The following is a 19,562-nucleotide window of genomic DNA, read 5'->3' on the forward strand; positions in this document are numbered from 1 at the left end:
AAAAAGTCTTAAATTAAAATCTGGGTTATTAACCATTTACTGTAAATTTGCTGTAGGCATTCCATTTTCAGACGGTCTGTTTAATTACGGTGGGAAAGCACATGTTAACATGAGTGGCAATTTAGCTAATGTTACTTTCAAGAGAACTAATGCTAGAGGAGAGCTAACTAACGTTTATGGAGAGAGAACTAATGTTAGCGGAGCGCTAGCTAACATTAGTGGCAATGTAGCTAACGTTATTCTGGAGAGAACTAAGGTTAGCGCAGACCTAGCTTACATTAGAGAGCTAGCTAATATTAGCGGCGAGCTAGCTAACATTAGCGGCAAGTACGCTAACGTTACCAGGGAGCTAGCTAATATTAGCGGGGAGCTAGCTAACGTTACCAGGGAGCTAGCTAACATTAGCATGCACATGCATGATGATTATTGCATGACATCTTTAGGAACCTCTGCAACTACATGCAGAGATGCATTAAACAAATGTGTTACCCACTACTTTTCTGTGAGTGTAAATGTTTAATTATTAATTGTTCCTATAGTTACCTTTATCCTTCCTCTGAGTAGCAACTATGTGTTATGATGAGTGTAGTAAAAATTTAATTGAAATGTAAGGAAATTAAATTATGTATATTACTGCTGCTCATGAAAACCTGCATCTCCGTTTTTAACCGTTTTATATTTTTTAGTTCTCGCCATTAGATAGATAGATACATAGATAGATACTTTATTTATCCCAAAGGAAATTTAGGGAATTATTTTTGTCATTATTATTATTTTTTTATCATTATTCAAACCCTGTAGCTTGTCAGTACACTTTGTATAGAATGGTATATAAATAGACTAATAATTAATATTACTTAATGTAAATTCTTCTTTTATATAACTTTCCATTTAAAATAGATAATTTTCCTGCAAAGTCACCATTGGAGATACAGTACCAGTCAAAGGTTGGACACACCTTTTCATTCCATGTTTTTATTCTTTTTTTCTACGTTGTAAATTATTACTGACAATGCAGACAATGCAGACAATGAAGGAGCACAAAATAAATCATGTAGTAACTTAAAATTGTTAAACAAACCAAAATACTCTGTATAGCATTTAGATGCTCTTATCTGGGGTGCTGTTTTTTGTTTGCTAAATAATTCCCTATGTTTTTCTTCATAGTTTGGATGACTTTAGTCTTACTCTACAAGGCAGAACATTTTAAATAATCACTGAATTTAAGGTGTGTCCAAACTATTGACTGGTACTGCACATGTTTTTAAATGGACAGTGATGATATTCCAGCGTGTCTTTAAGATACAAGGTGTCTGTGTGTCCTGCAGCCCTGCGGAGCCGTGCTGGACGATCCATCATAAACGGAAACTGGGCCATCGACCGGCCAGGAAAGTACGAGGGAGGGGGGACCATGTTCACATACCGGCGGCCCAATGAAATCAGCAGCACAGCTGGAGAGTCCTTTCTGGCAGAGGGGCCGACCAATGAAGTCCTGGACGTCTATGTGAGTGACTGTGGACAATTTTGTAATGCTTCATGTAGTCAATAAACAACAGGTAATGCTGATATATTGATATAAGTATTGCACAATTTAGTTTTTCCATAATAGATTTTTAAAACACAGTATTGATTTTTTAATTATTATTGTACCACAGTTAGTTCCGACCCTGCATTGTGATTGGCTGAGAGGCGTTCTATAAGAGCCGTTATCAGCTGGTAATGCACTGAAACCAAAGCTCTCCCTGTATTATATCGCAAAAATATTTCACACGATAAAACTTCATATAATGAAATAGTGATATTCTTGAAAGATGTCCGTTTTGTATTTGTTTTTATCCATTTAATGTATTTTTAGTTGTTTGCATTTTAAATCCACTTCATTGCTTTATTGTATTATTATGTTGTACAAAACTGAGGTCTTGTTTATGGAACAGACAAACACTTTTAGATTATTTTCTATTGTTATTTCTACTGAACATATGAAGCTGTTAAATTTATACTAAATAAAGTTTTAGATGTATTTTGTTGCAGCAGTATATCCTAACATAGAGTATAAATCTGAAAATCTACCAATTATTCAATGTTGATGGCTCTATCCTCTGTGTTTTTAATACTGTAGATGATCTACCAGCAGCCCAATCCTGGAGTGCATTATGAATACATCCTTCCATCAGAAAACTCAGTTTTGCAGGGCAGTGCAGATGATGGTGAGTCAAATGAGTCTTTTTAACTTGAATATAAACTTTAATTAAGCAGTTTTTGATGATTTGTTACAATGATTTGTATGTCAATACATTTAATATGTATTAACATATTTAGTGTGTATTCTATTAATATTAACCAACAGTTAATATTCTAATCCTGGATATGAAAATGCCCTAGAATATAGAGAGGTTTTGTCAAATGAACGGACCTTCTAGAGCCAACAACATAAAGCTGTTGGCACCATGTATAATGTCAGGTGTGGGCCAGAGGGTTTTATACACAGTTAGTTCTGACCTCACAATCTGATTGGTTAAGAAGTGTTCTAGCCATGCTAATATATGTGATAACATCACGGCCTTCTCACACTAAACTTGTGTCACTCTACCGACGCGTTGCCAAATAATAGCGTATACACACAGGACACCCGCAGCAGCGTTAGCTTAGCACAGTCTAGCGCTCAGCCGCGGCACCCTCGCCTGCAGCCCACAGCCCGCAGAGCTGGCTCATCTTTTGTGGAAAAAAGGGAAAGAACTTCGCTCAGTTACTGCCATCTGACAGCCAGAACGCTAACCATCCAGGCTAGGCTAAGCTACGCTAATGCTGAGCTAAAGCAAGCTACGCTAACCTAACCACAGTCCAGCCGGCTAGCTAAAACCAACACCACCCAGCAAAACAGGCAGAAATGCTCAAAAAATGCGCAGTGTTCACCTAAAGACGACTCCACAAACAGGAGAGGAGAGTATTAGAGTTATTTCACACTCCTAACGTTACCATCTTCACTTATTCCCAATTTTGATATCAAGCTAACTTTCGTGGTGTTAGTCTGTATGAACCATACACAGTTTTGTAGTTAAGTTTCAGTTCTGTTACAGTTGTTGTGGAACTACTTTTTGGCGGAAGGCACAGTCCATATTAAAGCATATTCAAACTGAATTTTTTTTTAATTCTTTGATTTATTTTCTTTATTCATTTTGTAAAAAAATAAACTGTTGTATAAAAGCAATAGAACACGAGAGGGAGTGTGTTATCCGTTATTCTGTTAGTGCTTTAGAATAGTTATGAAGAACTGTGATGACCCTGATAACATGATAGATGGTTATCATACCATAAAAAGCTCACACCAGTGCAACCCTAGTATCAGTTGGGATTCACAGCAGTCTGAATGAATGTTTCAGCAGGTAACACAGTGACCAGTGAAACAGGATATGATCAGTACGGTCGGACGTCTCAGGAAGGATACGAACAAGGAGGAGGACACAGGTACCCTCCTCACACACCCGACAACCAGGTACCTGCAGCCCAGCCCCCACGCAGACAGAGAGAGCATAACTGGAAACTTATTGGAACAACTGACTGCAGCGCCTCCTGTGGCAGAGGTGAGAACTGTGGGTCTTCTTACTGCGGTAGCTGGTATGCTTCTGTTCTACAGTGAAGAAAAACCAAGTACAGTACCAATCCCCTTCTCATTTCTTTATTTATTTTACGTGGATTTCATTTTCCAGCAGGACTTGGCACACTGCCCACACTGCCAAAAGTACCAATTGGTCTTATATCATATTCAAATTTTCTAAGACAAAGATTTTTTGGGTTTTCATTAGCTGTAAGCATCACATAATCATCAACAATAAAAATACTCAAAAACACTTAAAATAGATTACTCTGTGTGTAATACATCTATATATATTAATTTCACATTTTGAACTGAATTACTGAAATAAACTAAGTTTTTTTTTATTATATTCTAATTGTTTAAAGATGCACTAGTATATAATATGAAACGGGTGGTTGCAGTTTCACATTTTTGATCACATTAAATTGAATATTTTACGTTAATTACAGTAACTGAATGATTATTTGATCTGCCCGAGTGGTTTGGTATATTAGTCCTAAAGGCACATCATAATGTATTATTTAAAATAGTGAGCCTTTAATGAACAAATAGCTTTTTAATGAACATTGTGACCCTGTGTATTTGCTCTGCAGGTAGCAGGTATACTGTGTTTGGCTGTGTTCACCGCATCACTCACGACCGTGTGTCGGACACTCTGTGTGACAGCAGTACCAAGCCCAGCGCTCAGGAGGAGCCCTGCAACGTCCAGCCATGCCCTGCATTGTGAGAACCCTCAAGTACTCTCTAAAGACGTACTGTCAGTGTGTCATATAGTACACTTACACATATATAACAATATAACAAGTACTAATAAAAATCATTCGTTTGATTTTACATGTATTTCTTTTGTAATGACATTAAACAATAAAAGTACGAGGATAGTGGATTTCTTCCACAGTAAAACACTTAAAATATTTTTACATATTAGATCTTAACATTTAATATAATATCTAAATTCTGTAATTGAGTATTTTTTATTCAAATGGTAGATTTTATGATTGTAATAAAGCAGCAGAACTGCTACCGTTCCTGCAAAGCCACATATGGTTGCTAAGAACAGGGTGTCTGGAAGGTCCCTGGTTCCTTTCTGGCTATAATAGCTTTTGCTGATTATCTGAGCAAGCATGGTGCTGCCAGTGGTGCTGATGCAAACTCAGTGTTCATCTGCTCATTCATGCATCATTAAACCAAAAAAAAACACAGAATCCTCACTAAAATCACCAGATTCATCCACTCTGAAAAGAGATGTTTTAATAGTACAATTGAGCATGGTCTGTGCAATTACACATTTTTGCCAAAGGCTTCCAGACTGTCACTTTAATTTCTACCCGAATAATCATGCTCAGGTTTACAGAGGTTTACAGTGATTGCAGCAGATGCTGCTGCTGAATGAGTTTAATCCAGTCACACCATATGGACATTATTCAACCACTTAGTTCTTAATTCTTTACACCATCACTTTCCCAACCTCATTTACTTTCAAGTACAGTTACTCATGATTGGGTATTCACATATTCACTTCTCAGAAATATTTTGTAACATATGCATATTTAAATTGATATTTCTTTGGCACATCATTCACTTTTATAATCAATGTCATTGCACCTTGCACTTTGCTCTGTTAATTATTTATTTGACCATAAGCAACATCTACTGCACTGCTCTGTTTACAGATAGATCTTTACGTTGTATAATAAGTTTTTTATAGCCTTATATATTTTCTATTCTTCTTTGTTTTAATTTATGTTTAATATGTTTCTTATTGTATTGTGTTGTTGCTGCTGATCTATCTGATTAAGGATTCGTCTGTTCTACATGTTGAGTATGTTTCTTGTGTTTCTTGTATTTGCAGTTGGGATATTGGCGAGTGGTCAGAGTGCAGTAAGACGTGTGGCCTCGGCATGCAGCACCGTCAGATCCTCTGCCGCCAGGTTTACGCCAACCGCACCCTCAACGTGCAGTCCAGCCGCTGCCGCCACCTCGAGCGCCCCGAGAGTAGCGGCACCTGCCAAATGAAGATCTGCAGCGAGTGGCAGATCCGCTCCGAGTGGAGCCCTGTGAGTGGCCAGTCAGTTCAGTCACTGATTGAGTTTTTATATAGCAGACCTGTTCACAGCTCTGCTCTTATATTGATGGATCCTGTTGACTTCTTGAACTAAAAAGGCTGCTCAATGATGATCATTCGTTTCACAAACCTTTAGCTAGATAAAGTGATTCAGATTGTAATTTAGATCATTTTATCAAACTTGGATCTGAATTCACTTATGAGCTGAATATACCAGATATCCCAAGTTGCAAAAGTTGATTTCAGGGAGGTTACCCCCCCCCCCCAACCCGCCAAAAAAAAAAAAAAAAAAAAAAAAAAAAAACTTGCACACACACCAAAGGATAAAGAAACTATACTTTTATATTAATTAATTTTAATTTAGAGTATTCAGAGGTGAAATGAGTTTCATCTTTTTACTTTTTGGAAGGCACTGCCTCTGCTTTCCTTTTTTTTTTTTTTTTTTTTTTTTTTGGAAAAAAAGCCTTTATTTGACAAAAATTGACAGTTACAATATCACAAAAAATTGAACAACATTTCATATCATATTACAATAATTATTAATATTGCCTCCGCCATGATCTGCTTTCTCCCACTCACTGAACTCCCGTCCGGGAGGGGGGAGAAAAACTGCCCTCCCACACTAAAAACTGGTTGGCTGTCTCACAGACTCTTTGCAGAGAACAGGCCAATCAGAACCCTCTCTGTTTTCTCTCTCTCCTTCCCACACGCGATTAGAGAAAAAAAGTCTGTGGCCTGTGTGAGCGTTTGTGGGGCACTCGTTCTGAATTCCGGGAGATTTTATGTGACTCGCGGGCATCAGGGAGCCACTACCGAAATGCGGGAGACTCCCGCAGCTTCAGGGAGACTTGGTTTGTCTGATATAAAGTGATGCTTGAAAGTGTGTGAACCCTTTTGAATGTTCTGTATTTCTGCATAACTTTGACCTTAAACATCTTCAGATTGCAAGTCCCAAAAGTAGTCAAAGAGAACCCAGTTAAATAAATCAGACAAAAATGTTATACTTCCAGAAAAAGACTTGTTGAAGTATATGTAAAATATGTAATATTGGATCATTTTCCTTAATAAATAAATGAGCCAGTATAATATTTTTGTCGTATTTGTTTCACTGGGTTTTCTTTATCTACTTTTATGACTTTTATAAAAGGTCCAGAAACTTTAAAGCACCACTGTACCCCACTGTAGGGGTGTGACAGCAATACCATGTATCAGTGTGTGTTTATTTATGTCATATATATGCGTATATGTGGGCTGTGTGTGTGGTCCTAGTGCTCGGTGCCCTGTGGGGTGGGTCAGAGGTCGCGGGAGGTGCGCTGCGTCAGTAACGTGGGTGATTTTGTGGAGGATGAGGAGTGTAACATGAAGCTTCGTCCCAGCGATGCGGAGAACTGTGACATGGGACCGTGTGCAAAGAGCTGGTTCCACACAGACTGGGCCAACAGAGTGAGTACAGCTCCAGCAACCACACCCTGCACTTTATCATTATCATCTGAATATTCATTTTCATCAATGTTATATAGCATCCTAAATGTAATAATACAAATGATTAACATGTGAAACAGTGTAATCTGTTGATGCTGTGTATTTTATCTTGATCTTTATCTCTCTCTCTCTCTCTCTCTCTCTCTCTCAGTGCTCTGCAGAGTGTGGGATGGGTGTACGGAGTCGTAGTGTGGTTTGTCTTATTAACCACATCAGCAGTCTGCCTCTAGAAGGCTGTGGGTCAGAGCGCCCCCCAGAGGTTCAGGCCTGCAACAACAGGCCCTGTGAGAGCCGCACTGAGTGGTTCACTGGGCCGTGGGGTCAGGTGAGCAAAGGACAGCTTCTGAAATGTGAAAATACATATTCAAGTGTAGTTTTGAATACATACACACTACAGTTGTGACGAGACACTATACACATGAGACGAGACGAGACAAGATTTAAAAATAAAGTTTTAAAGAAAACGTCAAAAATGAAAAATGGCCTGAAAGCTTTTATTTGACAAAATCATATAACGCAAACTTAACAGACTGGTTTCTCTCACACATTGATACAATAAGAAATAGAAATAAGAATAAGAATTAAAAATTAAAAATAAAACTTTTCTAGGTCTTATATAGTGCAAACAATAAGTGTAAACCACAATCAGTCATATTAAGCCTATGGTTTGTGTTTTTTTCTCCTAAATCTCTTGTAATTTAACCATACATAACCATAACCAGTCATATTAAGACTATGCTTGAAGTGCAAACAGAGACAGAACATTATTTTAAATACAGTACAGAGCTAAGGGATTAGTACATCTGCCTATGAAACAGTCACTTGTAGGATTTACTTACAGTATTTATATATGGTTTGTGTCTTGTTGGTCACTCTGTTACCGTTTATTGTTTCCACTGGAGCCAAAATGCAGCCAGACAAACAACTTAAAAGTAGCAGAAGCAGCGTATTCTATGCAAAGCCCGAATTTTCCTCTTCTGCTGAGAGCTGCTCTCACTGCTCAGCCACCACACCACACTGCTATCACTACTGTGTTGCCAGATCCCTCTTAAAAAGTCCACACTAAACTGTTTTTTTTCCTGTGAGACAGGTTTAAGCTTGACGAGAAATATCGTCACACCACTAGTACACACACAAACATACAGCTGAATGTCCTGTATCTCCTGAGGTTACACTGAATCTTACCGTTCGGTTCTTAATTACTGGTCTGTGTTTCATTACTGAAGTCTGTTTGCTGTTTGTGTGGTCAGTGCTCTGCAGAGTGTGGAACAGGCAGCCAGCAGAGGGCTGTAGTGTGTCTGATGAAGTCGGATGAAGGATATAATGTGATGCCTCCGTATGAATGCTCTTCCTTGGACAAGCCCCTCGGTCAGCAGAGCTGCCACATGAAAGCCTGTGGAGCCAAGTGGTACTACACGTCCTGGAGTGCAGTGAGTGTCCTGAAGAGCACCTCATATAAAACATACATCATCATAATAATGTATAAGTACAAAGTTTGGAAACACCTTGTCATTTATTTATTTATTTTTCTACATTGTAAATGAATACTAAAGTCATTCAGACTATGAAGGAACACATAATGAATCATGTAGAAACTTAAAAGTGTTAAACAAACCAAAGTACTCTGTAAAGAAGCATTTAGGTGATCTTATCTGGAGTTCTGTTAACATGCAGTTTCTAAAGCTGTTTACTTTGATAAACTTATTCTGTACAACCAAGGTGATTCTTTTTCTTCCTTTCCTGAGGAAGTCCTGATGAGGGCCAGTTCCATCATAACGTTTTTGATGTTTTTTGCGACTGCATTGTTACATTTTTTGGATTGACTGGCCTTCATTTCTTAAAGCCATTTTTTTTTTAAATGCCAAGATGAGCAAAAAGCTGTCATCTATGGAAAAGGTGCTACTTTGGAGAATCTAAAATATAAAATATATTGTGGTTTGTTTAACACCTTTTTGTTTGCTACATAATTACATATGTTTTTTTCTTTATAGTAGATTTTATAGATGACTTTAGTATTAATCCACAATGCAGAACATTTTCAAAAACTAAAATATAGGTGTATCCAAATTTTTGACTGGTACTGTGTATTTAAATTGTAATTCACCCTACTTTGGAATTATTTTATCTTATACATTTTCTTGCCGTACTGTTTAACTTCCAGTTAACAGACATAACAAGGTGAATAATTAGCACAAATGATGGAAACAGAAGTCATAAAGATCTATCCAGCTACTTTTTAAACATCTAAAAAATGTTATTTGTTTTTTTCTCCATGTGTGTAGTGCTCAAAGACGTGTGAGGGGGGGTTCCGTGTACGAGAAGTGCGCTGTCTCTCTGATGAAATGACGCCGAGTGAGGGATGTGAAGAAGGACTGAAACCAGAGGAGAAAGAAGAGTGTAACACTCAGCCGTGTGTTCCACAAATAGGTTAGAAATACTCACAGTTCAATTCAATTCCATTTCATTTTAATTATATGAATTATATTAATTATATATATATATTTTTTTTTTGCAACAAATGTCACAAAACTGCTTTACAGAGATTCTGGTCCAAACCTCTTCTGAGTAAGCAGAAAGCCATGCGTACAGATACAGTATGCTTATCTATACTTTATTCCTTGAAAATCGCTAAACCCACCCAAAAATGATGAGTTTCTTTGATTTTACCAAATTGAAAACGTTTTAGAACACCCCAGTTGTTTTTCCTTTATTTTTGCCATTTAAGCTCTTCAGGTCCAGTCAATGACTGGAAATGGTACAAAGGATTCAAGGACATTTTATTGTCATTCGCATCACATGAAGTGGAACAAAATTGTGATCTCACGATCCAGTTTACACCCAAGAGCTGTTATTAAAATAGAAAATATAGATAAAATACGATAAAAGATAACAATATAACAAAATAAAAGAGAATAGAACAAATAGAATAGAACAAAATAGATAAAGATAAATACATATATATATATATATATATATATATATATATATATATATATATATATATATATAAGGGAGAGGGGAGAGTAGGCAGGTAGCAGCAACATGAAGTCCAGAGTGCAGTTTTGCTATAGCAGCCTGATAATGTGAATTAAGAGCAGTACAAGATAAAGTGTCCAGTGTACAAGGAAATGTTAACGAAAAGAAATACACTAAAAACTAAAAGAAAAGATTTCGTATTCTAAAAAAAAAACACATTGTTTTTTTTTTTTAAGAGTAAAAATAGAGTAAATGTCCATATATAAAGCCTTGGTGATGGTGGTACTGCACTCTCTACTGCAGCATTTACACAGCATATTCACACTTTCATCATAATAACTGGAAAAAGACACAGAAACACAGAAAACTGTAAATATTAAAAGTAAAAGTATTTTCTTTAGAGAGAACTATGGATGAAGCCAGAGATCAACTGTTTCCTACACCTTCAAAAGTCTGGAGGAAACTATTACAGGAAGAGCAAGGTCTGGCTGACCCACATGGCAACAGCTTTAGCCTTTAGCTCAGCTTAACACTCACTGGACTGAGTTTCAGTTTCAGCAGTGAAGAGAATAATTAGAGGAGGTCTGACAGGTGATGTGCATTAATAAAGCCATTGCTAAGGTGAAAAAATGAAAAGAAGCAGCTGCTACTGTTCAACTAAACAAAATTACAATCTTACATTACATAATTACAATTACAGTGCAGTTAAATAAATTGAAACTCATATATTGAATATACTGTATCTTTAATCTCATCTCATCATGTTCCATTTCTTTTTCCTCCAGATGAAAACTGTCGAGATAAGTACTTCAACTGTAACGTGGTGGGCCAGGCGCGCCTGTGTGTGTATAACTACTACAAGATGGCGTGCTGTGCCTCCTGCACACGCGTGGCACAGCGACAGTCAGCATCCAGAAGCTACAGATAGGACTGAGCCTCTGGGAGCTTCACCCACCTCCAGCCTGCCACTAGAGGGTGCCATGAGCAGAGAAACAGCATCACTCCGAGAGAAGCAGCTTTGGGGGCTGTCAAACAAACAATGGGGTCACGAGGAGAAAATAATTTTGACGCAGCTTTATGGGAACTGAAAAAGTTGGATAACGCTGTGAAGGAACTTTCTAGAGGACTCGTTTTTGGCCGAGGGTTCTGACCTGGGACTTCAGAAGCAGAGCGTCTTGGATTTTGATTCTCCTGGATTTAACTAACTGTAGTCGGTCATGGGACACTTGTGTAAGAGTGATGACCACAGTGACTCAAAGTGGCCCATCGGGGTCATTAAACGGTGCTTTTTTATTATTAACTCAAGGTGAAGAATCTGAGAGATTATTACAGAATTTCACAGAACATGTGTGTGTGTGTGTGTATATAGTGATCTACAAATGCAAACCCAGCAAATCAACAGCATTCATACCTGAAAATATAATTCACTGATTAAATACAACAGAAAAAACTACAGAAAAGCTGCCAAACCTTTTTTTTCAGGCATTCTGCTAATAAGCTCTGACGAATCTGATTTTTTTACTTCAGGTTCTTAAGTTATGATACTTACTTAAGATACTTACATACCCAGCCCAGTTATTGGTAATCAAATGTTTAACCCATTCATTCATCCATCCGTCTAATCAGCTTCTTCCTGATACAGAACCTAACCTGAAATTATTGGGTGCAAATTAGAAATACCATCTGAAAGGTGCTTCATTCAATCACATGGTGCCACACATATACAATCACTCACAATTTTAAACCTAGTGCTCATTTTAAATCTTTTAGAAGCTGTACAAAACTACTGTGACAAAAACACCCAAACTCATAATATTATAATGAAATTATATAAAAATTAAGCTTTTTAAACAATTTCTGAAAATTAAATTAATCAGTTGATCCAACTAGTCAAAAACAGACTTATTCAGTTGAAATTATAAATTAAAATGTTTTTATATTAATTTTTCACAATAACCATTTTTACAAATGATGACAGAATAATTCCACATTAGTGATCTTTATTGCATTCAACCCACAGCCACACTCAGCGCATCAAAATAAGCTGTAATCTGTCCTACAGCCTTCAACACTATCTAACCATATAGGGGATGGTAGTATGGGAAGAACACTACACAGTAATGGTGAATAAAGGGAAAAGACACACCCAGTACTAAAATACTATCTAATATCAAGGTCACACTGCTCAAAAAGTGTACCCAAAATTAGTTCTGGGCACAGCCCTGTCAGATCATACTAAATCTATAAATATAACATAATTCTATGTGCAAATTAATTAGATTGTGTGTGCAAAAAAGTATTAAAAAACACTAGATTCATTGGGTTTCATACCAGCATATTTTCTCTTTATGTTAGACCAACAGCTTCTCAAAACCGTTTTCTTTAGTGCAGACACATAGAGAACACACACCACATACCCCCACAGACAGTGACTGAAGCAGTGATCGAACCCGCATAAAAAAAACGTAGTGTACACGGGACATAAAAAAAAAAAACGTATAAGCTTCCAAGTCTACACTCTAAAAAATAAGGTGAAATATGTGATTTAAACCAAATTTTAGTTATACTACACGTGTCAAAGCTCTTTCTACAATGTTGGTTTATAAAGCTTTCCTATAAGGCTCCTGGTACCATATATTTGCATATTGGGTGTGGCCTCTCCCTTACTTACCATCTTTGTGTTCTATGTTGCTCAAAACTACCTTATCTTAGACATGCGTGAGACATTGGTGAGATGTGTTTCTTAATTGCCAATTCTCTATGTTGTAGGACTGTGGTTGTTTTCTAGCTTTGGCTCAGCTAAACCTGAATTTCAAGTTTTTTATATATTTACCAGTTATTCAAGTCAAAATAATAAGTGAATTAAGTTTAACCTTTTTTATAGTCATCTGTTGTTTATCATGAAACTACAGGTGCCATGCTAATACTCCTAAATTCACTACGGTTCCCACAATACCATTCAGTTCCAATATCTCACAACTTCTTAAATTTAGTATTTGTGCATACTTTGTATTTTCTATGCAACAGCATGCACTGAACCTGGTCTGTTACACTATTTTACTCTTCAGTGTTTTTCAATTTCATATTTTTACCAAAGGGGTTGCCAAATCCTCAGATTTTACACAGAATGGATTTAATATAAAAATAAAAATAAAAGTTTTTTTTTTTTAAATCAGTAATACTAATGATACTGCATACTGTGTTTCTTATCTACATTGAACATCCATTCTAAAACAAGTCTTATTAAAAACTGATATACCAAAATAATCCAGATAATGATGATACTTTTAGTGTGGATTAAATAGATCTTTATTTCCAGGTTATGTTTTATTTGTACATTAATTCCAGTTACTTTTTTTTTTAAAGTATATACAATGTACAGGGTCATTCTTATACCCTCATAATGTCAAAGAAGCCCCTAAGAATTAGAAAACTAGGAAGCAGATTTTACTATTTTTTTTTTTTTTTGTATCTCAGGAACAGAGTCTGATTTTCAGGTTCATATACAAGCATTTCTTTTACAGACAGACGAGCAGCTGAGCAGAAAGCTAGTATTCAGATCTGTACCGGCCTTATAGCAGCTATAACATAAAGCCTTTATGACTATTCAGCTTCTTTATCATAACGATAGCTGAGATTTAGAACAGATGTACTGTACCTGTTTATAAGGAGAAAGTCAACATAGGAGAACTGAGGTTTTGCAGCTGTATTGTATGTATAAGCACATAGACTGACAGCTATACAGTGTATAAACATAACCACTAATTTATATTTCTGTATGTTTTGTTTAATTCAGTGATATTTATATGGTGAAGCTATTCAGACATGTTTACAGTTGTAATGGTTTGTTTATCACAACACTCAGCCTCATCATAATCCATTCAGAGAATGTGTTACTGTTTTATAGAACCGATTAAAGCCTTACGATTGAAAAATCAAGCTAATTGTCTTCCTTTTTTCGATATGAGGAAAATACATTGCATAACAAAACATTAAAACCACTGACAGATGGAGTGAAGAACAGTGATTATGTTGTTAAAATGGCACCTGTCAGGTACCAGTCACAAACTGCTTTTGAAACTTTAAAAAAAAAAATTGAACCAGAGGCCAATCAGCATTCACTCAGCACTCAAGAGTTCCTCAAACTTACTTTAAAGATTTTCAATAAATGCAATTCACAAAAAAAAAGATTGTTAAATAGAACTAAGTGTCTTTGCATTATGAATATAAAACTTGTGGTATATAGAATTATATATATATATATTAAATGCATTGTTCACTACACTCTAAAAAGTGATTTTGTGTTTTAGTCAGGATATTATTAAGTTGAATAAACTTACCGGCCAGAACAACTCAATAAAATGAGTTCAGAGAACTTCAACCTGAAAACTTCAAGATTCTTGTTGATCCAATAAAAAAAAAAATGGGATTTGAACCAGCTTTTAGTTATACTACACATGTCGATGCTTTTTCTACAGTGTTGGTTCATACAGCTTTTCCTATAGGCTCCTGGCACCATATATTTGCATATTGGGTGCGGCCTGTTCCTTACCTACCATCTGTGTGTTGTCTGTTGCCCAAAGCTACCTTATCCTGGGCATGCTTTTTGCTAATCTGTGTGTTGGTTGCCAGGTCTCAGTGTTGTAAACTCTAAGAGCAACTTAGTTTTGTTTTGTGTTCCTAGTGCTCCCAGTATTTTGGCTTGGAATTACAGAGTTTTTTTTTTTTTTTTTTTGTGCTGTTTCTGTGTTATGCTGACAATTTTGGCATTTCTGTAAATTTCTATAAGCTCAATTTGTTGAAAATGCCTAAATATATATATATATATACACACACACACACAACTTGACTGAGTTAAGTTGAATTAACCTACAATTATAATTAAACAAAACTTTCTCAGCCGTGTGATCATGGCAAGTGAATGCAAAATGGAGAAAAGGACATTTAAAGAGGCGGCGTCGTCTTATAAATCCGCATATATGTCAGCAGACATATAAATAACAATACATTTAGTGATTTTAATTAATCTGTGCCTTTTATCTATTTATTGTTGGCTCTGCAAGAGTGAGTAGGAGCACCTTGTTGATTTGAAATAGAAAGAGCTAAGAACATACTAAATGTTGGAGCAGAATAACATTAACATCAAAACCAAACCAAAACTGTTGCCCAAGGACTGCTATACGAACTGAACCGTGACCAAACTGTACAGTTACATAACTAACATTTACAAATCTAAACTAATATTCTTATACAAACACCGACAACCACTCAGTTCATACTTCTTTCCTCCAGACTGTGAAACACAGCAGGAACGTTCATCAACAACAGAGAGCAGATGATTTTACTCATTACTCTCCATCAGATTCACGTTCAGAAAGAAGTATCACGACTCGTCATCGTGGGTAGAGAGACGCAACACTTTCAGAACAATTTTCCAAGTTATAAACTATAGAAATGATCCCTGAAAGTATAGTCTTAGTTTCTCATCTCTACTGACAGAACTCTTCATCTACACTCTACACTTCACCCTCACTCTAGATCCTGCTCCTTCAGATCTGAGATCAGCTGATCTGATCAGGAGAATTCATTGTTTTTAATACATTTACATTTAAATACATATTTAGATTTTTTTTTTTTTTCGGCTTCTTTCCCACCATTTGAAAAAAAAAAAAAACATTTTAATCAATAAAGTCACATGTATTCACTGTGATTATCTAACACAGGGCTTTTTGCAGTGTCACACTTTAAACAAATGCATTTAGGCATATTTGTATTTATTTATTTTGTCTTCATCTGTGAATTTATTGTTGCTGCTCTCCTTCTGTTTACAGAGAATCACAATCAGACTCTGTTCTTCCTCCTTCAACACTGTAACAACCAATAAAACACATCTGAATATATGAATAAAAGCTTTTCTAAAGCACTTTAGAGACTGGAACACATTTATACTGAAACAGTGCATGTAAAATAAACAGTACTTAAAAACACTCCCATGTATCAATAAACTGAACACAGAGAATCTCAGATTACCTCTTATTCAGTTAGTGTCAGTAAATAAAATATAAATAAAAACATTATATTCCCACCAAGAAACTGAATTTTATTACTTTATTCAGTTTTTCTTTTTACTGGTTTCTGTCTAAACACTCTGTTCATACCTGATTCCTCCAGACTGTGAAACATAGAAACAACATTTGTCAGAGATTGAAAACAAAAAAATATATTTAACACTTTTTATTGTATAGAAGCCCATTTCTGCCACTTGGAAACAAAACACTATCCTATTCATGCATAGGATGAAGTATTATACATTATAACTTGCCATTTGCTAAGTACGAACCACACCTAAAAGAAGTAGAGAAAGAAAAGAAAAGAAAAAGGGGATTGAAATGCCTGTCCAGGATAAGGCAGCTTTAGGCAACAGACAGCACAAAGATGGTAAGTAAGGGAGAAGCCACACCCAATATGCAAATATATGGTGCCAGAAGCCTCACAACTAATGTATAGTATTTGTGCATACTTTGTTTTTTTCTATGCTACAGAGTGCACTGAACCTGGTCTGTTACACTCTTTTACTCTCCAGTGTTTTTCAATTTCATATTTTCACCAAAGGGGTTGCCAAATCCTCAGATGTTACATAGAACTTATTTAATATAAAAAAAAAAAATTATTGTTCTTAACCAAAATCAGTAATACTATTGGTACTGCATACTGTGTTTCTTATCCACATTGAACATTCACTCTAAAACAAGTCTTATTAAAAAACTGATATACTAAAACAATACTGATAATGATGATACTTTCAGTGTGGATTAAACAGATCTTTATTTTCAGGTTAAGTGTTATTTGTACATTAATTCCAGTTCCTTTTTGTTTTATAAAGTATATAAAATGTATAGGGTCATTCTTATACCCTCACAAAGTCAAAGAAGCCCCTAAAAAGTAGAAAACTAGGAAGCATATAAAATATGCTCAATATGTTGAAAAGGCCTGTACATGTATATATATGTATGTACACATAATTCCTTACACGCACACAAGTTAAGTTGAGTCAACCTACAATTATAAATAAATAAAATTTTCTTAGCCGCGTGATCATGGCGAGTGAACGCAAAAAGGAGAAAAGGCCATTTGAAGAGGCGCCGTCATCTTATAAATCCGCTGTTTGAGATCATTGTCAGCAGACATATAAATATCAATACATTTAGTGATTTTAATTCATCTGTGCCTTTTATCTATTTATTGTTGGCTCCGCAAGAGTGAGTAGGAGCACCTTGTTGATTTGAAATAGAAAGAGCTAAGAACATACTAAATGTTGGAGCAGAATAACATTAACATCAAAACCAAACCAAAACTGTTGCCCAAGGACTGCTATACGAACTGAACCGTGACCAAACTGTACAGTTACATAACTAACATTTACAAATCTAAACTAATATTCTTATACAAACACCGACAACCACTCAGTTCATACTTCTTTCCTCCAGACTGTGAAACACAGCAGGAACGTTCATCAACAACAGAGAGCAGATGATTTTACTCATTACTCTCCATCAGATTCACGTTCAGAAAGAAGTATCACGACTCGTCATCGTGGGTAGAGAGACGTAACACTTTCAGAACAATTTTCCAAGTTATAAACTATAGAAATGATCCCTGAAAGTATAGTCTTAGTTTCTCATCTCTACTGACAGAACTCTTCATCTACACTCTACACTTCACCCTCACTCTAGATCCTCCTCCTTCAGCTTGTGTTATTGCACAATTATACTGCCTTTGTGTGCTTAATTAAGGGAAAAAAAACTGATTAGAAACTTTGAAAGTTTCTTACGCTTCATTTGGTACTTAATAATAGAATATTAAGTCATTTTGAGCTATTCTGACTTAATTTAATACGTTTTATACTAGAAAATATATGAATAAATAATGCATTTTGGCTGAAAAAGGAAATTACACAAAGTTTATAAAATGAACTAACATACTTAAAATTAATTTATTTAAAGGTTAAACTATACATGGCTGTTTTAGAAAATTATAGGTTTTTCCAGATTAAAAAAAAAGTGTAACCTTTTTTTGCATTAAAAAGGTGTACAAAAACATCTATTGTATTTTTTAAAATATAAATTATTGTTTTAAAGTACTTTTCATATATTTCGGTTAAATAATATATTGATTGATTTAAAATAAAACAGTTGGATTCTAACTAAATCATACATATATGGTGACGAATATATTTAGCTGTAACAAATTAGAGTATTGCTTTAGGTTGGTCCAAAGTATCTTTTTTTCAGTGTAGTAGAGAAAATTAGAATAAAACATTTTACAGGTTTGATTTTCAAGATGATCCACATTAAAGTATTTTTATCTATTAGCACTTGTATCTGTTTGTCTCATTAAATTTGTCATACACACAGTACTGTCCACATTGTAAAATGTAATAGTTGTATACGTTTTGTAATTACAGACTGTAGTTCTGTATCTGTTTCTTTGTAAATTTTATTATTATCCTGTTCTACCTTGTTGTTCAATAATCTGAACCACACAGAAGAGACAAACACCACAGAGCAGATATTATTCAGCTGGTGGATCATTTATTCTCAGCACTACTCAGCACAAGTGAGTCGATCACACACAACAGTGCTCAAGAGTTTTTAAACACTCAACAATCCAATCTTACAAAAATACACTTCCTCATATTAACATCAACAGAAACATTGACTACCACTCTGATCATACTTCTTTCCTCCAGACTGTGAAACACAGCAGGAATGTTCATCAACAACAGAGAGCAGATGATTTTACTCATTACTCTCCATCAGATTCACGTTCAGAAAGAAGTATCACGACTCGTCATCGTGGGTAGAGAGACGTAACACTTTCAGAACAATTTTCCAAGTTATAAACTATAGAAATGATCCCTGAAAGTATAGTCTTAGTTTCTCATCTCTACTGACAGAACTCTTCATCTACACTCTACACTTCACCCTCACTCTAGATCCTCCTCCTTCAGATCTGAGATCAGCTGATCTGATGAGCAGAATTTATTGTTTTTAATACATTTACATTTAAATACATATTTAGATTTTTTTTTTTTTTCGGCTTCTTTCCCACCATTTGAAAAAAAAAAAACATTTTAATCAATAAAGTCACATGTATTCACTGTGATTATCTAACACAGGGCTTTTTGCAGTGTCACACTTTAAACAAATGCATTTAGGCATATTTGTATTTATATATTTTGTCTTTATCTGTGAATTTATTGTTGCTGCTCTCCTTCTGTTTACAGAGAATCACAATCAGACTCTGTTCTTCCTCCTTCAACACTGTAACAACCAATAAAACACATCTGAATATATGAATAAAAGCTTTTCTAAAGCACTTTAGAGACTGGAACACGTTAACTAAATATTAGATAAAATCATTTTTCAGTTTCTCAACAAACAT

At 35.5% G+C, this 19,562-nt stretch overlaps 1 protein-coding gene, 1 long non-coding RNA gene and 3 other non-coding genes across 8 annotated transcripts in view; 1 reads left to right on the top strand and 4 right to left on the bottom strand.

Moving 5' to 3' along the window:
- The window catches only part of LOC103024772 (thrombospondin type-1 domain-containing protein 4), a 114,238-nt gene extending 100,181 nt beyond the window's left edge, over window positions 1-14,057 (top strand). For 2 of the 4 annotated variants that reach the window (XM_022679829.2, XM_022679831.2), the window contains 10 exons: window positions 1,329-1,504; window positions 2,120-2,207; window positions 3,381-3,581; window positions 4,189-4,318; window positions 5,448-5,652; window positions 6,930-7,103; window positions 7,294-7,467; window positions 8,393-8,572; window positions 9,425-9,569; window positions 10,904-14,057. In XM_022679829.2, the coding sequence (XP_022535550.2) occupies window positions 1,329-1,504; window positions 2,120-2,207; window positions 3,381-3,581; window positions 4,189-4,318; window positions 5,448-5,652; window positions 6,930-7,103; window positions 7,294-7,467; window positions 8,393-8,572; window positions 9,425-9,569; window positions 10,904-11,046 (1,616 nt within the window). In that variant the 3' untranslated portion in view covers window positions 11,047-14,057. Of the gene's footprint in view, window positions 1-1,328; window positions 1,505-2,119; window positions 2,208-3,380; window positions 3,582-4,188; window positions 4,319-5,447; window positions 5,653-6,929; window positions 7,104-7,293; window positions 7,550-8,392; window positions 8,573-9,424; window positions 9,570-10,903 lie in introns of those variants that run through there. The other 2 variants (XM_022679830.2, XM_007251880.4) reach the window with 2 other exon arrangements.
- The window catches only part of LOC125804591 (uncharacterized), a 349,596-nt gene that overhangs the window by 256,967 nt on the left and 73,067 nt on the right, over window positions 1-19,562 (bottom strand). The gene's annotated exons all lie outside the window — the stretch shown is intronic.
- LOC125804640 (small nucleolar RNA U3) lies at window positions 15,382-15,595 on the bottom strand. The gene has a single exon (XR_007440799.1). It is a non-coding gene; the product is annotated as a small nucleolar RNA U3 (small nucleolar RNA).
- LOC125804634 (small nucleolar RNA U3) lies at window positions 17,577-17,790 on the bottom strand. The gene has a single exon (XR_007440793.1). It is a non-coding gene; the product is annotated as a small nucleolar RNA U3 (small nucleolar RNA).
- LOC125804655 (small nucleolar RNA U3) lies at window positions 18,839-19,052 on the bottom strand. Its single transcript, XR_007440813.1, has one exon. It is a non-coding gene; the product is annotated as a small nucleolar RNA U3 (small nucleolar RNA).

Source organism: Astyanax mexicanus, chromosome 9, assembly GCF_023375975.1.
Source record: "Astyanax mexicanus isolate ESR-SI-001 chromosome 9, AstMex3_surface, whole genome shotgun sequence".
Classification (NCBI taxonomy): domain Eukaryota; kingdom Metazoa; phylum Chordata; class Actinopteri; order Characiformes; family Acestrorhamphidae; genus Astyanax; species Astyanax mexicanus.